We start from the raw sequence: 19,134 nt of genomic DNA on the forward strand, positions 1-19,134 counted from the left end.
TTTGTATTTATTTTTGTAATCTGCCTGACCTAAGTGTTGATAATGTTTGTGATTAACACGTTATCATATAATTTGACAAGGTTTATCCTGTTAAACTATTTGTAGGTTAGCTATACTTGTTGAATATTATTAAAATCAAGAGTAAGATTACTAATATTTACTGAGGATTTGCACTTATTTTGGATTATCATTCACAATCCTTATATAAGAAGAGCACACATGTCTTACTTTTTTCTATGCATTCAACTAGTAAATAAATGCAATCAAAAGTCCGCTTGCAATGGAATATATTGGTGTCGGTCTATTCTGCCTTTAACGCCTTTAAAAAAAAATCCAAACACCAACATTAAGGTTTTATATACACTTGCTGTAATGCATGCAATAGATAATGTAGTAACAGGTGCATTCATAATAACATGTAATATTTACGTATATTGAGCATATGCCCATCCATCAATTTTCTACCGCTTGTCCCTTTCGGGGTCGCGGGGGGGCGCTAGAGCCTATCTCAGCTGCATTCGGGCAGAAGGCGGGGTACACCCTGGACAAGTCGCGCAGGGCCAACACAGATAGACAGACAACATCAACACTCACATTCACACACTAGGGCCAATTTTTAGTGTTGCCAATCAACCTATCCCCAGGTGCATGTCTATGGTGGCGCATCACAAACACATCACAACATTCGCTTTTTCCTCCCAACATCATCACTGATTTTTACTATTTACTGCAGGCTTCATGAGAGCCAACAAACATAAAAAGATCACTTACTGTACAATGTCTGCTGTCATTTGGATGCTGACTGATGGGATGCTGATATATTCCCGTTTAGATTAAGAATGACTCATTATCCTCGCAAAGAAAACAGTGGTGTGCAACCATTAATTGATTGATTGAAACTTTTATAAGTAGATTGCACAGTTCAGTACATATTCCGTACAATTGACCACTAAATGGTAACACCCGAGTAAGTTTTTCAACTTCTTTAAGTCGGGGTCCACGTAATTCAATTCATGGCAAGCATTTATTTGTGTCTTTCTCGCCTTGTCAGGGTCTAAATTGGATGCCAATGTTAACCATCTGGTCGGATTATGTCTTCGTCCTTCTACTGTCAGTGTGAGAGATATTATTTATAATCTAGAATAAACTTTCACAAGCTCCGGGGCAAGAAAGCAGCTCACCAGCCGATGATGTCATCGGCTAGTTAGTTCTCTCTCATCACGTAGCCGCTAAAAATTGTTTGTCTGCGTTAGCGCTTATAATAACAATATCACTGATACTTGACTAATATTCAGGTCATGAAATGTAAACAGAATATTTTTGGCATTTTTTGGATGGTTATTTAGAGGTTTTAGAGGACCTCCAATTGACTCCATTGTAAGCTGACTTTTATTTACGTTAACATACAAGTTCTAATGCACAAACAGAATTCATCTGTCTTCTTGTCTCACATAAAGATTGTAAACAATAGGAAAAAATTCCCAAAAAAGTGCTGTTCCCCTTTAAGTGGGTTCAGGGCTACTTTGTAGTGGAAAAGGTTAAAGGTGCCATATGTAGAAATTTCATGTGAAGTCATCATTAAATGGCCCTAATATGTCAAAAGGTATTAATAAATCATGTTCTTTTCGAATACCTCTATAACTGATAATGGTAGTTCAGCCGGGATATGATCATTTCAAAATTAGATTTACAGTCCCAAAATCTTGTTATTGTTTTCATTTCGATGCCCTGCCCTCCACCGTTTGACCAATTATAAAATCTGTGAGTGTGTCACATCCAGGTTGCCAGTTACGCAGAGCCACCTTCTTCTAGGTACTACCCTGGTAAAGGTACTAAACATGTCAGACCTTAGTAAATGTAAAGGGCCTCGTTACGATTCTCAATTTATTAATGACAAAGCCAGGAACAAAACAAGGATTTGTATCGGGATGCCTTTGAAAGATGGAAACGATTGAAGGCGGAGATTTTTTTATCTGACACCAAACTTGATAGTTTGGTGTCAAGGCTAGATTGTAAGGCATGTACGTTTTCCTATTACTTGTAATACATGTAAATGGACATTTTGTATGTAAACTATATTGTCCAATACAGTTTATGACCTTTTATAACAAAGCCATTTATGTTCATGCAACGAATGCTAAGTGTGAGGGTGCTTAGCTCCTGGTGTAATGCATGGCATGCTATCCCGGTCAATGACACATGGACATATAACGGGGGAAATATATGCCCGTTAGCCTGTATGTCGATGTGTCATCCAACCTACAGGGAAACGTATATTTTCGACAAATAAAGCGTATGTGGATATGGGTAATGTAAGTGCCTATTTCGTTCTCAATATGCTGATACGCTGAGGAATTGGGTTCCAACATTAGCACGGCTAATTGCGGTTTCTGGTACTGTATGTGCATCAGGCACATATGGGGTGGTATTTGCTTGGCACAATATAATGCATTACATGTAATGATTTTCTACTTTGTGTACTGACATGGTAGTAGGCAATATGATTTATGCGTAATGTGGTTTTTGCGTAATGTGGGTTGGCTCATTGGATTGCACTCTGCATTGAAAGATGGTGATGTGCGTACATGGAAGAGAATGCAGTGTGTCAGGTTGGATGCAACATGGAGTTATGCTGAACAAGATGTGGCGGTAATTTTACTGTTGGCCTTGGCTTGCCATCAAAGTAGGCCTATGCGATAGATTATATATTATTATACATAATATATTTTTATGGTGGTTCATGCGGTCAAACTAGACATTTTAGCAGGGTAATGCCAACAATTTGTCCCGACTACCGACGAAAATATTGCTGCGTAACTTTACAAATACATTTGGCTAATCGACATTAGTAAAATGTGGCATAATTACCCTATTTTCCGCACTATAAGGCGCACCGGATTATAAGGCGCACCTTCAATGAATGGCCTATTTTAAAACTTTGTTCATATATAAGGCACACCGCATTATAAGGCGCATAGAATAGACGCTACAGTAGAGGCTGTGGTTACGTTATGCATCCATTAGATAGAGCTCCGCTAAAGGGAATGTCAACAATACAAATATAGTGATTGTACTGACACTTTTACTTGTTGCTCTCTGTTCAACAACTCACTGTTCGAGTTTGTCCTCCAACTGTAGCCATCTTGCTTTGTTCCCTCGGAAACTCTGTTTAGTCTTCTTTACTTGGCGCAGGTCATCATGTTGCTTCCTCCACTTCCGCACCATTGATTCGTTAATGTTAAATTATCTCGCTGCTGCTCTATTCCCGTGTTCTACTGCGTGGCTGACCGCCTTGAGTTTAAACTCTGCGTCGTAAGTGTGTCTCTTAATAGGAGCCATTTTTGGGTCTTTACATAAAGTTTAGGTCTCACAACTACGGTAAGCAGCCGCCAACTTCATTTTCCTTCCTAGAAGAAGAAGAGCTTCTTCTTCTACGGTAAGCAGCCACCGACTTCATTTTCCCCCGTAGAAGAAGAAGCGTAGAAGGGGGAAAATGAAGTCGGCGTAGTTACAGTAGTTGTGAGACCTGTTGTGGCTCAATATTGGTCCATTTATAAGGCGCACCGGATTATAAGGCGAACTGTCAGCTTTTGAGGAAATTGGAGGTTTTTAGGTGCGCCTTATAGTGCGGAAAATACGGTACTTAGTAAACCATCTTGCAAGAAGCATAAACAAAAGAAACCTACAGCGTAGGATTCGTCAATTGCCATTTGAAGTTCCTTGGAGTAGGATTCGGATTTGGCTGCGTATCTGGCAACCTCAGTCGTGGAGAGTGGGAGGGAACTACAGAATGTTGACCGTGATTGCAGTACCATTTCTGCCCAGATTACTACATATGGCTCCTTTAAGAACTTCTGCTCAAAGACACACTGAGAATGTGACATTTCAGAACCAGAATCAGCTTTATTGGCCAACTATGTTCTCATTAGCTCCTACTTGTGTATCTATAGACTTGTACTACTTTACCTTTGCTCCGACGCTGTGCTACGAGCTCAACTTTCCTCGCTCTCCCAAGATACGCATGAGTTTCCTCCTGAGGAGACTTTTTGAAATGGTGAGGAAATATTTAATCAAGATGTATCTGCTGTTTTATGGTGTCAGTAGTCATGTTAATATTGCTGTATATAACAATTTAATTATCATATTATCCTAAATACGGTGGAACCTCGATTTACAAACTTAATTGGTTCTTGAACAGAGTTCGTAAAAAAAAAGTTAATATTTTAGAGCAAAGTTCTCCATAACAAACAATATAAAGATGAATAATGAGTTCCAGCCTCGACAAAAAAGAAGCATTTGAACACAATAAAAAGCGCTATACAGGACTGCATATCAAACAAACATAACAAGGCGGTGATGGATCAACTTTATTTAATAACAAAGTCAAAACAACAACATCTAGCTTAACTGTCCTCATTTTCAGTCGCCCTGCTGACACGCACACACACTGTCGCTAGCCCTGTGGTGCACTCACAGTTTCAAATCACAAAACGCCTTCATTTTAACAGCCAAGTGGCTACAATGATTATAGATAAACATGAAATACTACATGAAAATAATAATGGATTAGATTTTATATAGCGCTTTTCTATCGACTAGATACTCAAAGCGCTCACAGAGAAGTGAGAACCCATTATTCATTCACTCCATATTCACACAAGGTGGTGGTAAGTTACATTTGTAGCCACAGCTGCCCTGGGGTAGACTGACGGAAGTGTGGCTGCCAATTTGCGCCTACGGCCCCTCCGACCACCACCTACCATTCATTCACCAGTGGGAGCGGCACTGGGAGCAAGGGTGAAGTGTCCTGCCCAAGGACACAACGGAAGTGACTTGGATGGCCACAGACGGGGATCAAACCTGGAACCCTCAAGTTGCTGGCACGGTCGTTCTATCCGCCACGCTGTTGGTTAATCTTTTTAGTGTTCAGCGGAAGAAAGAAGGGCAGTTTCAACAACGCTGTGGATACTTCCTGAATGTTTCAAACCACATTAATGTCTTTCTTTGAACTCAAATTAAGCTCGCGAAACTAAAAAAAAATTGTAAAAAGGCTAAAAAGCCTGAAGTATCAATTAGCACAGTAGCTAACGACAGCTTTGCTATGCTGCCGGGCACAGAATGGATGCGGTGCGAGGCACATGATGGGAGGATGAAATGTTTGTACACGGACACAAGGTTTGTACAACAAACCATTTTTTTCCCCAGTTTGTGGTTCGTAAATCAAAAAGTTTGTACAATGATGAGTTAGTAAGTCGAGGTCCCACTTAATAAGATTTCAGCAAGAGTCATCGAAAAAAATATGATATTACTCATATTAAAAACATAAAGTGTATTATTACTAGAGATGTCCGATATTATCGTCCGATAAATGCTTTAAAAAGTAATATCTGAAATTATCGGTATCGTTTTTTTAATTATCGGTATCGCTTTATTTTATTTTTTTATTAAATCAACATAAAAAACACAAGATACACTTACAATTAGTGCACCAACCCAAAAAACCTCCCTCCCCCATTCACACTCATTCACACAAAAGGGTTGTTTCCTTCTGTTATTAATATTCTGGTTCCTACATTATATATCAATATATATCAATACAGTCTGCAAGGGATACAGTCCGTAAGCACACATGATTGTGCGTGCTGTTGGTCCACTTATAGTAATTACCTTTAACAGTTAATTTTACTCATTTTCATTAATTACTAGTTTCTATGTAACTGTTTTTATATTGTTTTACTTTCTTTTTTATTCAAGAAAATGTTTTTAATTTATTTATCTTATTTTATTTTATTAATTTTTAAAAAAAGGACCTTATCTTCACCATACCTGGTTGTCCAAATTAGGCATAATAATGTGTTAATTCCACGACTGTATATATCGGTATCGGTTGATATCGGTATCGGTAATTAAAGAGTTGGACAATATCGGAATATCGGATATCGGCAAAAAACCATTATCGGACATCCCTAATTATTACCGTATATCCGGGTCAATACAATACTTGATGTCGTGCTTTAACATAAAGAACAGTAAAAGTAATGGTGTATGTGTTTGTCCCCAGCTGTTCCTCATCCAGATGTTAGTTGGTCTTACTCAACAGGTGCGCAAACATACTTTTAACTGTGACTTGGCATCCAAGTGAATTAAAGGTTTCCTTTCAAATCAGTTCAAAGCTCTTTCTCGTCTTCTCTCTCACCCAGTGGATGATTCCAATCATTCAAAGCTCCATGAAGCCACTTGAGGTGAGCAAAGCACAGTGGCATGGGTTCATGTTCTTTTTACAGTCAATACCATTTCCTGTTTTCTCTCTTTTATCGTAGGACATGGATCTATCTCGCATGATTGAGAGACTTTTGAGATTGGCTGTGAGTCCACATAAGAGTTACTTATATTTGTTATACTGAGCTTTGCAGGTAGCAGATGGTAAGATGCTGATTATTTTGTTATGTATTAGATGATATATCCTCATGTTTTTGTGGATCTTGGTCTATCTACAGGTTCCCAACCACTTGCTTTGGTTGATGTTTTTTTACTGGTTCTTTCACTCATCTTTGAACTTCACAGCTGAGCTTTTGCGCTTCGGAGACCGACAGTTCTACAAAGACTGGTGGTAGATATTTTTCTCTGTGGTTTTTTTTTAGGTTTTTTTTTTAGTTTTCCTTTTATAGTTCCTTTGCATAGTTGAGAGCACATGATTAAGAATGGTGTTTGTGACTAAGTGACAGTCTCCCATGGCTGATGGGGGGGTGAGAGACTATTAAAAATATGTCATAGTAAGTCAGTATTAATGAAAGTGTCATATCTACAAATCCATTATTTAAGCTCTGTAAAGCCTTACTATCCCTTTTTGCTGACTCATCTTTCAGGAACTCCGAGTCGGTGACATTTTTCTGGCAGAACTGGAACATCCCCGTTCACAAGTGGTGTCTCCGGTGAGATATTCACACACTTCAACTTGGGAAGTCACTGCAGTGAAATTCATAGAAGCGAACACAGTGCAAGAGCAGTTTGGATGCAGGCAGACTGTACAATGGCGCTGTAATTGCTCAAAATTAGCACTAGTCACAAGTACAGTGCGAGAAAAAAGATAAACTGACAGAGGAAATGCAATGCAATTCAATAAAATACTGTGTGTTTTATTTTCCACTAATACAGTAGTTGATCTTGATGTGTTTCCCTGCTCTTTGTCTTGCAGGCACTTTTACAAGCCGTTACTGAGGAGAGGTTTTAGTAAGATAGTCAGCCAATCAGCAGTCTTCTTCTTGTCCGCTTTCTTCCATGAGGTGAAAGGACACTGAACTACTTATGTTAAATTTGAGAACCGCACGGTCGTACTTTTTAAGGTTTTTGACGCCATTTTACTGTTTTTGTTTTGTTTCGTTCTTTTCTGTGCGGTAGTACCTGGTGAGTGTCCCTCTGAGGATGTTCCGACTGTGGGCCTTCACGGGCATGATGGCTCAGGTAAGCAGATTCCGGAAATTAAAATGCAATACAATCATTATTGTGGAACATATAACTAGCAAGAAATAACAATTACCTAATTAACTACCTTTTGTTCAATGCCATTAATCCAATCCCTTATAGCAGTGTTTTTCGACCACTGTGCCGCAAAATACGGTCTGGTATGATGTGGGAGATTATGTAATTTCACCTAATTGGGTAAAAAATATTTTTTGCACAAAAGTAATTATAATCCGTAAATAATGTGGCAGAGTAACCATGTTATACTCGTCCATATCAGTATCAATTGCTTTGTAGATGTCGGGAACACGTCATGTCATGATCACAATATGCAGAAGACAGCGGGAAGCAGCGTGGAGGTAATAAGGTATTTTATGCTTAAACCAAAAATTAACAAAAGGCGAGTGCCGCTAAGAAAAAGCATTGAAGCTTAGGCATGGCTATGCAAAACGAAACTAAAACTGAACTGGCTGCAAAGTAAACAAAACAGAATGCTGGACGACAGCAAAGACTTACAGTGTGTGGAGCAGACGGTGTCCACAAAGTACATCCGTACGTGACATGACAATCAACAATGTCCCCACAAAGAAGGAAAGCGTCCGCACAACTTAAATAGTCTGGACTGCGAAAACCAAGAAGGTGTGGAGAATAGCGCTCAAGGAAGACATATAACAGCAACAGGAAAACACCAACAAAACCGGAAAAAACACCAAAATAGGAGCGCAAGACAAGGACTAAAACACAACACACAGGAAAACACTTAAAACCTCAAAATAAGCCATGGCATGATGTAACAGGTCGTGATAGTACACCTACACCTACTTTGAGATAAGAGCTATAGTGATGCATGCTTGGTTATGGTTTAAATTCATATCCAACAATTGCGAGAACAACTTTTTATTGTCAATATCGGCTACTGAGTTCCGTTTTTTAATGATTTCTGCTTGTGGTGTGCCTCAGGATTTTTTCAATGAAAAAAATGTGTCTTGGCTCAAAAAAGGTTGAAAAACCATGCCTTATAGGACACACATTAACATACTTAAACATTCTAAATTGTTAGTAATTGTAGTATGTAATTATTATTGTGTACTACAGCAGTTTTTTTAAATGTGGGAAGGGCCTCCCCTAAGAGATTGCCTGAAGAGTTTAGGAGAGGTGCAGCAACTTGAGAAAAATGAAGAAAAACATTTAAAACATGTCATGGTGGTGCTTTGGTACAAATTATGCATAGATTTTGTTTTACAGACCACCTTCAAGCTACTCTCTGACCGTCTCTTTAGGCTGTGCCATTTTGTGGGCGGTCAGATTTACGTGCCTCCACTTCGACTGCGTCCTCTCCCCGTTGTCCTTGTTGTAGTTTTTAGCACTTCCACATGGAGTCTACTGACAGATATAAGTTAGAACTTTACACTACTTTGTATTAGAAATGGCAACAGAGGAGAATGCATGTGCATGTACGAGCCAGTCTGCCCCACATCAAGTGAGTAGATAAAAAGAAGGAATCTAGTGACTACAACGTCGAACTACGATGGCGTACTCGTGTAAACCTCTTTGAATAAATCTCTACAATGTATCCACTGACGTCACAACTGGGGAAAAAAGTCACAATTTGGGGAAATTCCAAATGGCTCGTTAGGAGAAAGTGTGAAGGAAGGCAAGTTTTTTTAATAAATTTGTGGTTTGATTTCACATTTTCAGGACTTATGCAGATCCCAATCACACAAAAACAGATACCAATAGGTAAGAAAAGTTGTATTGCATAATAGGCCCCCATTAAGCTAACTCCAGTTGTATTAAAGCAGGGATGGGCAATTAACTTTCACCGGGGGCCGCATGAGCAACCCGAGCACTGCTGGAGGGCCACACGACAATATTTCAATTAAAATTTGCTCAATATTATTTTTGATATACCGTAATATTAATAATAATAATTAATAACAATAATAATAATTTAATTTAACCTAACTTAACTTTATACAAAAGCAGATTGCTTTTGATGGTTTTATTTCTGCACAGGGTTAATTTCTGTCACTTTGTCCTGCATTATCCAACATTTTTCCCCGTCAGATTTGGACAACCATCTGTTGTTAAAAATATTTTTTAATAATATTTATTTTATATTGTTTTTTATATTGGTTTTATATGTAATTGTTTTTTCTTTTTATTCAGTCATTGGTGGAGCTAAGGATAATATTTGAATATTGTTTTTAATATTGTTGTGCAGCACTTTGGAAACATTTTGTTGTTTAAATGTGCTATATAAATAAAGTGGATTGGATTGGATTGTCACACCTGCCAGCTTGTCCCATTTCAGTCCTAACATGTCCAAACACGCATTTACCTATGTGAACAAGTCATTACCTGTGGTTGTCTCTTTAATTGACTGCATGGCTGCCAGCTACTATGTGATTTGAAAGTCTGCAATTATCCCACGTAAGAATATGAGCAGCTGGGCGGTGTCACGTACATCGCCGCAGATCTCATCCAATTAAAGCCAGCGAAAAACAGTCCATGTCTCCGGGCATATCAGCGCAACAGAGTCCAATAAGCACTCCTTAATAAACTCTCCGTCAGAAAACGCCTTACTTTTTCTGGCGCTTTTGTGAGAAATGACGAAACTTGTCCTGGCGGCTGCATCTCTGGGGGTGTGAAATATGGCCAAAAGTCCTTGTTGGGTTTGCAGTTTTACCATCAACGCATCAGCCTCCCTTGCGCGCGCTTCATAAGACCGATTCCGGTATTTTCCCTCGTGCTTCGTCGTGTAGTGGCGATTAAAATGATATTCTTTAAACACAGCAAGCTGTGTACCACAAATTAAGCACACGGCTTTACCTTTAATTTCTGTAAAGAAATACTTGGCAGTCCATGTCTTGTTGAAAACACGGCAATCGTCATCAAATTTTCTTTTATTAGCGTCTCATCACTTGTCTCTATGCACCTTCACTCACAGGTTCCCCCCGGACATACACTCATAAATAACACATTTCAAAATAAAAGCAGCACAGTTGTATTGCGCGCGCCACATAGATGTTTTTTAAACTTTATTTTGTAATTTGTGATTGCGCCGTTCAATTCACTCACATTCGCACACACGCATACGTCCACACGGAAGTAATACAAATAACGCTTTTCAAAACAAAAGCAGTACCGTTGTATTGCACACTCGACATAGATACTTTTTGAAATGTATTTTGTAATTCATGATTGGCCTCACGCGGGCCGGACAGGGATGCGCAAAGGGCCGGATGCGACCCGCGGGCCGTAGAATGCCCAGGTCTGTATTAAAGGAACAACATTGTTTCCCACAGGACTGCAATCTATCTTGGCCATCTGCTGTATGGAGTTGTAACGACAAGCTACAGTGCATTCAGTCAGTCCCATTATAATGTGTTTGAGTGAGGACATAACTGGTAGCACCAAATGCAATCTCTAAGGGGAGTCTTACTGCCCCACACTTTTAAAACAACCCCTGGTGTATAACAATAGTTTATTCTTAACTGCAATGCATTTTGATGTTATCATAATATATATATATATATACTTATTTATTAGCATGGCAGGTCAGAGACTCTTCCCTCCTGTGTCTAAAAAGCATTAATGTTGTTGTTGTTGTTTATTTTTTTGTAGCTTCCATTAGCCTGGCTTGTTGGTCACTACCTGCGTGGCAACTATGGCAATGCTGCAGTGTGGATATCGCTCATAATTGGTCAACCATTTGCTGTCCTCATGTACGTCCATGACTACTACGTCCTTCACCACAGGCAAGAAGCTGACTGATTGTTTACCTCTTTGTAGACAGATTTTAGGTATTTTTTGCAATTACAACTCGACAGCTTCTCATTTGGGTCATCCATTCGAGCATAATTTTTTTACATGCATCCATCCATTTTCTACCGATTGTCCCTTTCATTATGAAGTATTTAAAAATGTTAAGAATGACACATCCTTTCCCATATTTGTGAAATGTCTGATCATGTACATCAGGGGTGTCAAAATCAAGGCCCGCAGGCCAGATCTGGAATTATCTATGATATGATTATGAATGATATTTGATTAGTATTAGAACCGGCCCGCAGGCCACAGCCGCCTGCTGCTGTTTTGCACGCACCAATACTCCATCAGTGTTGGCGCTAGGAATTTTCCAAATGGGGTCCCAGTGGCCCCATCAAGTCATAAAAATGGGGTCCCACAGTAAATATTTGGGTTCCCACTTTTTTGTAAGCGTTTTGAAAACAAATGATAAATGTATGCATTATCCTGTTATATCTCACATTCTACATTGTGTTTTGGAAAAAGGTTGTCATAAACATTACTTAATTCGTTAAAAAAAATTTTACAAAAGAAAACATTTTTATGCATATGTAAATGTATTCAGTTATAAACATTCATTCACTTTCTTCTTTCCTTCATGGATCTAAACTTTACTGCTTTCGGTATGTTTTTCTATATTTTTATTGTAATATTTTCAGAATGTGTTTGTTCTATTTTTGGCCAAAGTAAAACAAAGAAAACAATCTGAAGTTGTCTATATTTTTTAGTTTCAGTGCCATGATTTTAATAGCGTGCACAGATTTCCCTCCATGCAGCCCCTGAGCTAAAATGAGTTTGACACCCCTGCTTTACATGAACATTGCTGTCCTCATGTGTGCACTGTGCAAGAGTGGAACATATCTTCAACTAAAAGTCATGTCTAACTCACCCTACGGTAGAGGCTTTTATTGTACATGCATACAAGCAGCAACTTTTCTGCAGATTGGTCTCGAAACAATTTAGTAAGACAACATAGAAAGAGAAACAACACACCTAAAACTATGGCCATTATGCTGCTGTGAAAAAATGTTTCTCCATAATAATACCTTAAATTGTGTTGCTCTATTATTCTGGTACATTTTAAACACAATTCTTATGAGGACATATTTGTCGGCTTTTTTGTTGGGGTACAAAGGGGAATGATGTTTGGGGTTTTTTATGTACAATGTTGACTGTTTGAAGTGCCTTGGTAGACATAATACTGTACTTGTGTTAAAGGGCTTTACTCTGTCCAGTTTTACTGTGAAATGAGCACTAAAATTAAACAATATATGCTGGTTAGACATTTTAAGGTACACTTTATCCATCCATCTGTTTATATTTTTGTCATATTTCTTTCAAGAAACTCATGTAAACTGGTCATTGCTTTAGTGGCCTTGTCAATTGTTTTATACAATAAATGAGACTTTTTAGAGGGAACAAGTGTTGTTATTTGCATACATAAGATGTCAGATGGAAACCAGAACTTATTAGACGAATGTTAGTAATGTGGGACATGGCTAGGCTCCAAACACGAGCCTCATATGACACTTAAACCATGCAGCGTCAGGTCAGGTCTGCTTTTCATCGCGCTGATAGCAAATTAAACAGCGGGTCTTCAGCACATCACCGAGTGTGTCTATAGACGTATGGGTGTGACATTTGGTTAAACAAAGATCTGTGGAAATTACACCAAAATATACAGGGCACATCAAAATAACTCCTTAAAAAACCTTGTTGCCACCAGAATTGTAATGAGCTGTAATAAGCTCAAGATGATTCAACCCCCATTATAAATTACTACTTGCAGTAGTTTGGGATAAATCTGCAAAACAATTTAAATAGGTCAAGACAATTATATTACAAAATATATTGAAATTATCCATCCATAAACAGTTTGTATACATTTTGCTAAAGTCATTTATAATGGGGGAAACCTGTGAAAGTATTATTGTTGCAAAATCATTTGCAAATGCTTACCGTGTGTGCAATCAGATTTGCATGTCTGTCTTCTAATTTGTGTTTTTAGTGGTGTTTTGCTCTACAATTGTGACACAATTATTTAATGATAATGACATTTCAAGTAAAAAAATATCAGTCTGGTGTCGCCCACCATTCAAAATCAGAAACTAACTTCAGCCTTGTTGTACTCACAAATTGCAACACGGACTACATATTGTTTTTACACACACACACACCTCATTATTTTTTAATTTTTGTCTTGTCTAGCTACTCAGGCAAATCATATTGTTGATGTAGATGCCCATATTTGCTGTACATATTTACTTTACAAAAGAGAAGTTTGGGATATTTCTCTTGTTACTTTAATTGTATTTGACTTTATTAAATTGATTTATATTAATGTTTGGAGCAGCCGGACCGGAGCAGGAGGGGTTAGAAAGAGAAAAAAAGGAAGACAGAGGGGGAAATTGCGGGGACAAGAGGGGAATAAGACAGAGAAGCAATAACAACCACAACAACATGGTTTACCATGAATTGATGGTACTTAAAGGCCTACTGAAATGTTTTTTTTTTATTTAAACGGGAATAGCAGATCCATTCTATGTGTCATACTTGATCATTTCGCGATATTGCCATATTTTTGCTGAAAGGATTTAGTAGAGAAAATCGACGATAAAGTTCGCAACTTTTGCTCGCTGATAAAAAAAAGCCTTGCCTGTACCGGAAGTAGCGTGACGTCACAGGAGCTAGGATTCCTCACAATTCCTCGTTGTTTACAATGGAGCGAGAGAGATTCGGACCGAGAAAGTGATGATTACCCCATTAATTTGAGCGAGGATGAAAGATTCGTAGATGAGGAACGTTACAGTGAATGACTTGAGAGGCAGCGATGGACGTATCTTTTTTCGCTCTGACCGTAACTTAGGTACAAGCTGGCTCATTGGATTCCACACTCTCCTTTTTCTATTGTAGATCCCAGATTTGTATTTTAAACCACCTCGGATACTATATCCTCTTGAAAATGAGAGTCGAGAACGCGAAATGGACATTCAGTGCCTTTTATCTCCACGACAATACATCGGCGAAATGCTTTAGCTACGAGCTAACGTGATAGCATCTTGCTTTAACTGCATATAGAAACAAAAGAAATAAACCCCTGACGGGAAGTATAGATAGAAAATCAACAATACTATTAAACCGTGGACATGTAAATACACGGTTAATGCTTTCCAGGCTGGCGAAGGTTAACAATGCTGTGCTAACGACGCCATTGAAGCTAACTTAGCAACCAGACTGCACAGAGCTATGCTAAAAACATTAGCTCTCCACCTACGCCAGCCAGCCCTCATTTGCTCATCAACACCCGTGCTCACCTGCGTTCCAGCGATCGGCAGAAGGACGAAGGACTTCACCCGATGCGTTTGGCGGCCCGGAGACGTAGGAAGTCAAGGTGAAGTCGGCGGCTAGCGCGGCTAGCGCGGCTAGCGCGGCTAGCGCTCCAACAAAGTCCTCCTGGTTGTGTTGCTGTAGTCCGCTGCTAATACACTGATCCCACCTACAACTGTCTTCTTTGCAGCCTTCATTGTTCATTAAAAAAATTGCAAAAGATGTCCAGAATACTGTGGAATTATGAAATGAAAACAGAGCTTTTTGTATAGGATTCTACGGGGTACCATAACTTCCGTTACTCGGCCTTCGTCACGCGCATACGTCATCATACCGCGATGTTTCAGCCGGATATTTCCCGGGAATTTTAAAATGTCACTTTATAAGTTAACCCGGCCGTATTGGCATGTGTTGCAATGTTAAGATTTCATCATTGATATATAAACTATCAGACTGCGTGGTCGGTAGTAGTGGCTTTCAGTAGGCCTTTAAACAAATCAAATCAAATCAACTTTATTTATAAAGCACATTTAAAATTTACCACAGGGGTAGCCAAAGTGCTGTACAATGGGCAGGTTAAAAATAATACAAGAACCGAGCAAACACAACACAACACAAACAGAACACGATAAAAAAATAAAATATAAAAACAGGTTCACAGCAGGTGTATTATGGGGCGCCATTGCAGGATGGATATCACTCAGTGTTAAAAGCCATGGAATAAAAGTATGTTTTTAAGAGAGATTTAAAAACTGGAAGAGAGGAGGCTTGTCTAACACTAAGAGGTAGGTCGTTCCAGAGCTTGGGAGCAGCAGCGGCGAAAGCTCTGTCACCTCTAAGCTTCAGCCTTGTGTCCGGGACCGTCAGTAGCAGCTGATCGGCTGATCTTAGGGATCCGGTGGGGCAGTAAGGCTGAAGGAGGTCGGAGAGATATGTTGGCGCGAGGTTGTTTAGACATTTAAAAACAAATACAAGGAGTTTAAAATTGATTCTGTAACGCACAGGGAGCCAGTGAAGGGACGCTAATATAGGGGTGATGTGCTCACGTCTGCGGGTCTGTGTTAGCAGACGAGCAGCAGAGTTCTGCACGAGCTGCAGGCGGGCGAGGGAGGCCTGGCTAATGCCTACATACAGGGCATTGCAGTAGTCTAAACGAGTCGAGATAAAGGCGTGGATTAATTTCTCGAGATCATGTCCTGATAGAAGCGGTTTCACTTTCGCTATTTGGTGTAATTGATAAAAGCTTTTTTGTACGACGCTGCTGATTTGTTTTTCGAATTTAAAATCTGAGTCGAACTTTACCCCCAGGTTTGTGAGATACGGGGTCAGAGTGCCGAGGTCAACGTTGAGGGAGGGGGAGCGACTTGGACCGAACAACATAACTTCTGTTTTGTCTTCATTTAGGCTCAGGAAGTTAGCTGAAAGCCAGGCTTTGATGTCGTGCAGGCAGTCAATAAGACGTTGAACCGTGTTATTTTGTGCCATGGGAAAATAAATCTGGCAATCATCGGCATAAAAATGAAATGCAATATCGTACTTCCTAAAAATAGAACCAAGGGGGAGAAGGTAAAGCGCAAATAAGATTGGGGCAAGGATTGAGCCCTGGGGAACCCCATGTGGTAAAGGAGCTGTGGAAGACATAAAACTGTCTATTTTTACACAAAAACTCCTGTCGGTTAAGTACGACCGGAACCAGTTGAGGGCGGCGCCCTTAATGCCCACACAGTTCTCAAGACGAGTGATTAAGGTGGCGTGGTCGACGGTGTTGAAAGCAGCAGACAGATCTAAAAGCACCAGGACAACATATTTACCAGAGTCAGTTGACAGGAGGATATCGTTAAAAACTTTTAAAAGCGCTGACTCTGTGCTGTGGAGGGCTTTAAAACCGGACTGGAACAACTCAGTGATACCATTATCACTGAGTAAACAAGTTGAAAAACTTATTCGGGTGTTACCAGTTAGTGGTCAATTGTACGGAATATGTACTGTACTGTGTAAACTGTACATTTTCATATATTCTCTTCCTTTGCAATCTACTAATAAAAGTTTCAATCAGAACAGCATCAGCAAATAGGATATGTACAAATACGATACAAAAAGTGATGGCATAGAAGCAGTTAGTGAAGTAAATATTAATAACACAGAAATGACAATGAACATTATTGCACTACAAATGGAGCATTTTAACAATAATTATCTCTATTATCAACAATACAATTGTTTCAAATGCAACAAAACATCCCAGTGTGTGCGGGACCTAAAGTACGGCCCCAGCCAACCAGACAGCCCAACCCAAAACAGCAGGTGTGGTGCCCAGGGAACAGGGGACCACCAGCCTCACGCAGCCAGGCAATAGGAACAGCCGAGCCATCAACAGCAACAAGCCTTAGATGCGCCCAGCAGAGGACAAGGCACGGGAGAAGCAGGGGACAGCCAGCCAGAAAGGCATTCAGGCAGAAAGACGGGACTCCCTGCAGCCGGATGGGTAGACCGCCCCAGCTTTACCAACACCCGGGCCCCCACGAGCCCAATATAAATATATATAATATGGAATATAAAAACATTTAATGGAAATACCGTATGTCTTAATTCAGCAAGTGCTGGAAAATAGAGTACCAGTCATGGCAAACAAATGAATCAAAAATAAGTACTATAGACCATAAGTTGAACTTATTGCCACATATAGGTAGTACAAACAGTTCATACATTTATTTCCTGGTTAGTCAGTAAAACATGTTACATCAGTAATAAAAAAGAAAAGAAAAAGTGGAATGAATGTACACTGTGATGTTTAACTGTGTCTAATCTACATGTGAAGCAATGTGCCTCCTGAAAGCTTTCCTCTCCCCTTGAGCAAGCCTGCCTCTGCACTTCATCAAAGGGTGAGTCCTTTTATTTATTGTTTTAGTTTGTCTTATTGTTCAGTTTTCAAATAGAGTTGTGACAGTTTGTAGAGGACAACAGTAGAACCTTGATGTATGACCTTAATTGGTTGTTGAACAGAGTTTGTAAATCGCAAAGGTCATATTGTGAAACTAATTTCTCCGTAAGAAACAATGTAAATATGATTAATGGGTTCTAGCGATGACAAAAGTCCATATTTTAGTGAAGGTTTGTACACTTTGAACACAATATTAAATGCGTACAGTACTGTATACCAAACAAACATAACAAGAGGGTGATGGATCAACTTTCTTTTTAATATCAAGCTAAAACAAGCTAAACGGTGCCAACAAACGAGTCCCTTTGGTGTCCTTACAAACGATCAGAAATCACAAAAGTCCTTAGAGGGGGGCTGCACTTTTTTGGGGGGTATTTATACCAATCGTTAACAAAGAATATGAAAGACGTGGTGACAGATGGATTTTATTTTTTTTAATGCATTTTAACTTTTAAATAAACGTAAATAAAGGTCAGTTTACAGCATAGCCAACGGGAGGTCCTCTATTTCCATCCATCCATCCATTTTCTACCGCTTATTCCCTTCGGGATCGCGGGGGGCGCTGGAGCCTATCTCAGCTACAATCGGGCGGAAGGCGGGGTACACCCTGGACAAGTCGCCACCTCATCGCAGGGCCAACACATATAGACAGACAACATTCACACTCACATTCACACACTAGGGCCAATTTAGTGTTGCCAATCAACCTATCCCCAGGTGCATGTCTTTGGAGGTGGGAGGAAGCCGGAATACCCGAGGCCGGGATTGAACTCACGACTACTCAGGACCTTCGTATTGTGAGGCAGACGCACTAACCCCTCTTCCACCGTGCTACCGGTCCTCTATTTCACCCATAAATAACCATTCAAAAACCGTCAAAAATGCTCCATTTACATTTCAAGACTTTAATATTAACCAAGTAGTAGTAATAACGCAGACAAACTATTTATAACGGCGCCCTGATCACTACCGTATGTCCCTATGTTTACATCATCAAGTGGTCTGCTGCTTCCTTGCTTCCTTCCTCTCTGGAGATTATTGTAGATCATAAATCATGCATCTCACCTGGACAGAAGAAGTCTGACGAGGTATTCCGACAATTTGGTACACTTTGACAGCAATGCACACGGACGCATATTTGAAAATTGTTACTGGAAAAGTTCTCAAATAGAGGGATATGTGCTGTAAATCGAGGTTCCACTGAATATGCAATAGTGTGCCGCATGCCATCCATCCCTTAACATTGGATCATTTCATTAAACTGACAAAAAAAAAAGTGAGAGGAGTGAAGGACAGACACCTTGATCTATCCCTGAAAAATGCATCACGTCATGCTCCATGAGAACAGAGGCAGTGAAGGAAAAGGTGCAGAGACTTCATCGTCCATCATCGACTAATTCCTGACATAGACGCAGCCATCCGCTTCTCCTTGTTTGACTCACACATCGGAACGTCATTGTTGACCCTCACTCTCCCACACACACATCTGTCACACACTCATCCATCCCTCACTTTTATGTTCATACACACAAAAGACACCGTCTAACTTCTTTTGGACACCTCGCCCCTCACTTGTCTTTTCTGTCCTCACGCCC

The 19,134-nt window shown here is 39.7% G+C and overlaps 1 protein-coding gene across 1 annotated transcript in view; it reads left to right on the forward strand.

Annotated features, from left to right (window-relative positions):
* Nucleotides 1-12,677, forward strand: part of dgat1b (diacylglycerol O-acyltransferase 1b) — an 85,686-nt gene extending 73,009 nt beyond the window's left edge. Inside the window, exons 9-17 of the mRNA XM_062062922.1 lie at nt 3,951-4,054; nt 6,062-6,100; nt 6,201-6,242; nt 6,321-6,365; nt 6,498-6,610; nt 6,867-6,932; nt 7,196-7,283; nt 7,399-7,461; nt 11,089-12,677. Of these exons, the coding sequence (XP_061918906.1) occupies nt 3,951-4,054; nt 6,062-6,100; nt 6,201-6,242; nt 6,321-6,365; nt 6,498-6,610; nt 6,867-6,932; nt 7,196-7,283; nt 7,399-7,461; nt 11,089-11,238 (710 nt within the window). The 3' untranslated portion in view covers nt 11,239-12,677. The remainder of the gene's footprint in view (nt 1-3,950; nt 4,055-6,061; nt 6,101-6,200; nt 6,243-6,320; nt 6,366-6,497; nt 6,611-6,866; nt 6,933-7,195; nt 7,284-7,398; nt 7,462-11,088) is intronic.
* The last annotated feature ends 6,457 nt before the right edge of the window (nt 12,678-19,134 follow it).

Source organism: Entelurus aequoreus, linkage group LG11 (assembly GCF_033978785.1).
Source record: "Entelurus aequoreus isolate RoL-2023_Sb linkage group LG11, RoL_Eaeq_v1.1, whole genome shotgun sequence".
In the NCBI taxonomy this organism is placed as follows: Eukaryota; Metazoa; Chordata; class Actinopteri; order Syngnathiformes; family Syngnathidae; genus Entelurus; species Entelurus aequoreus.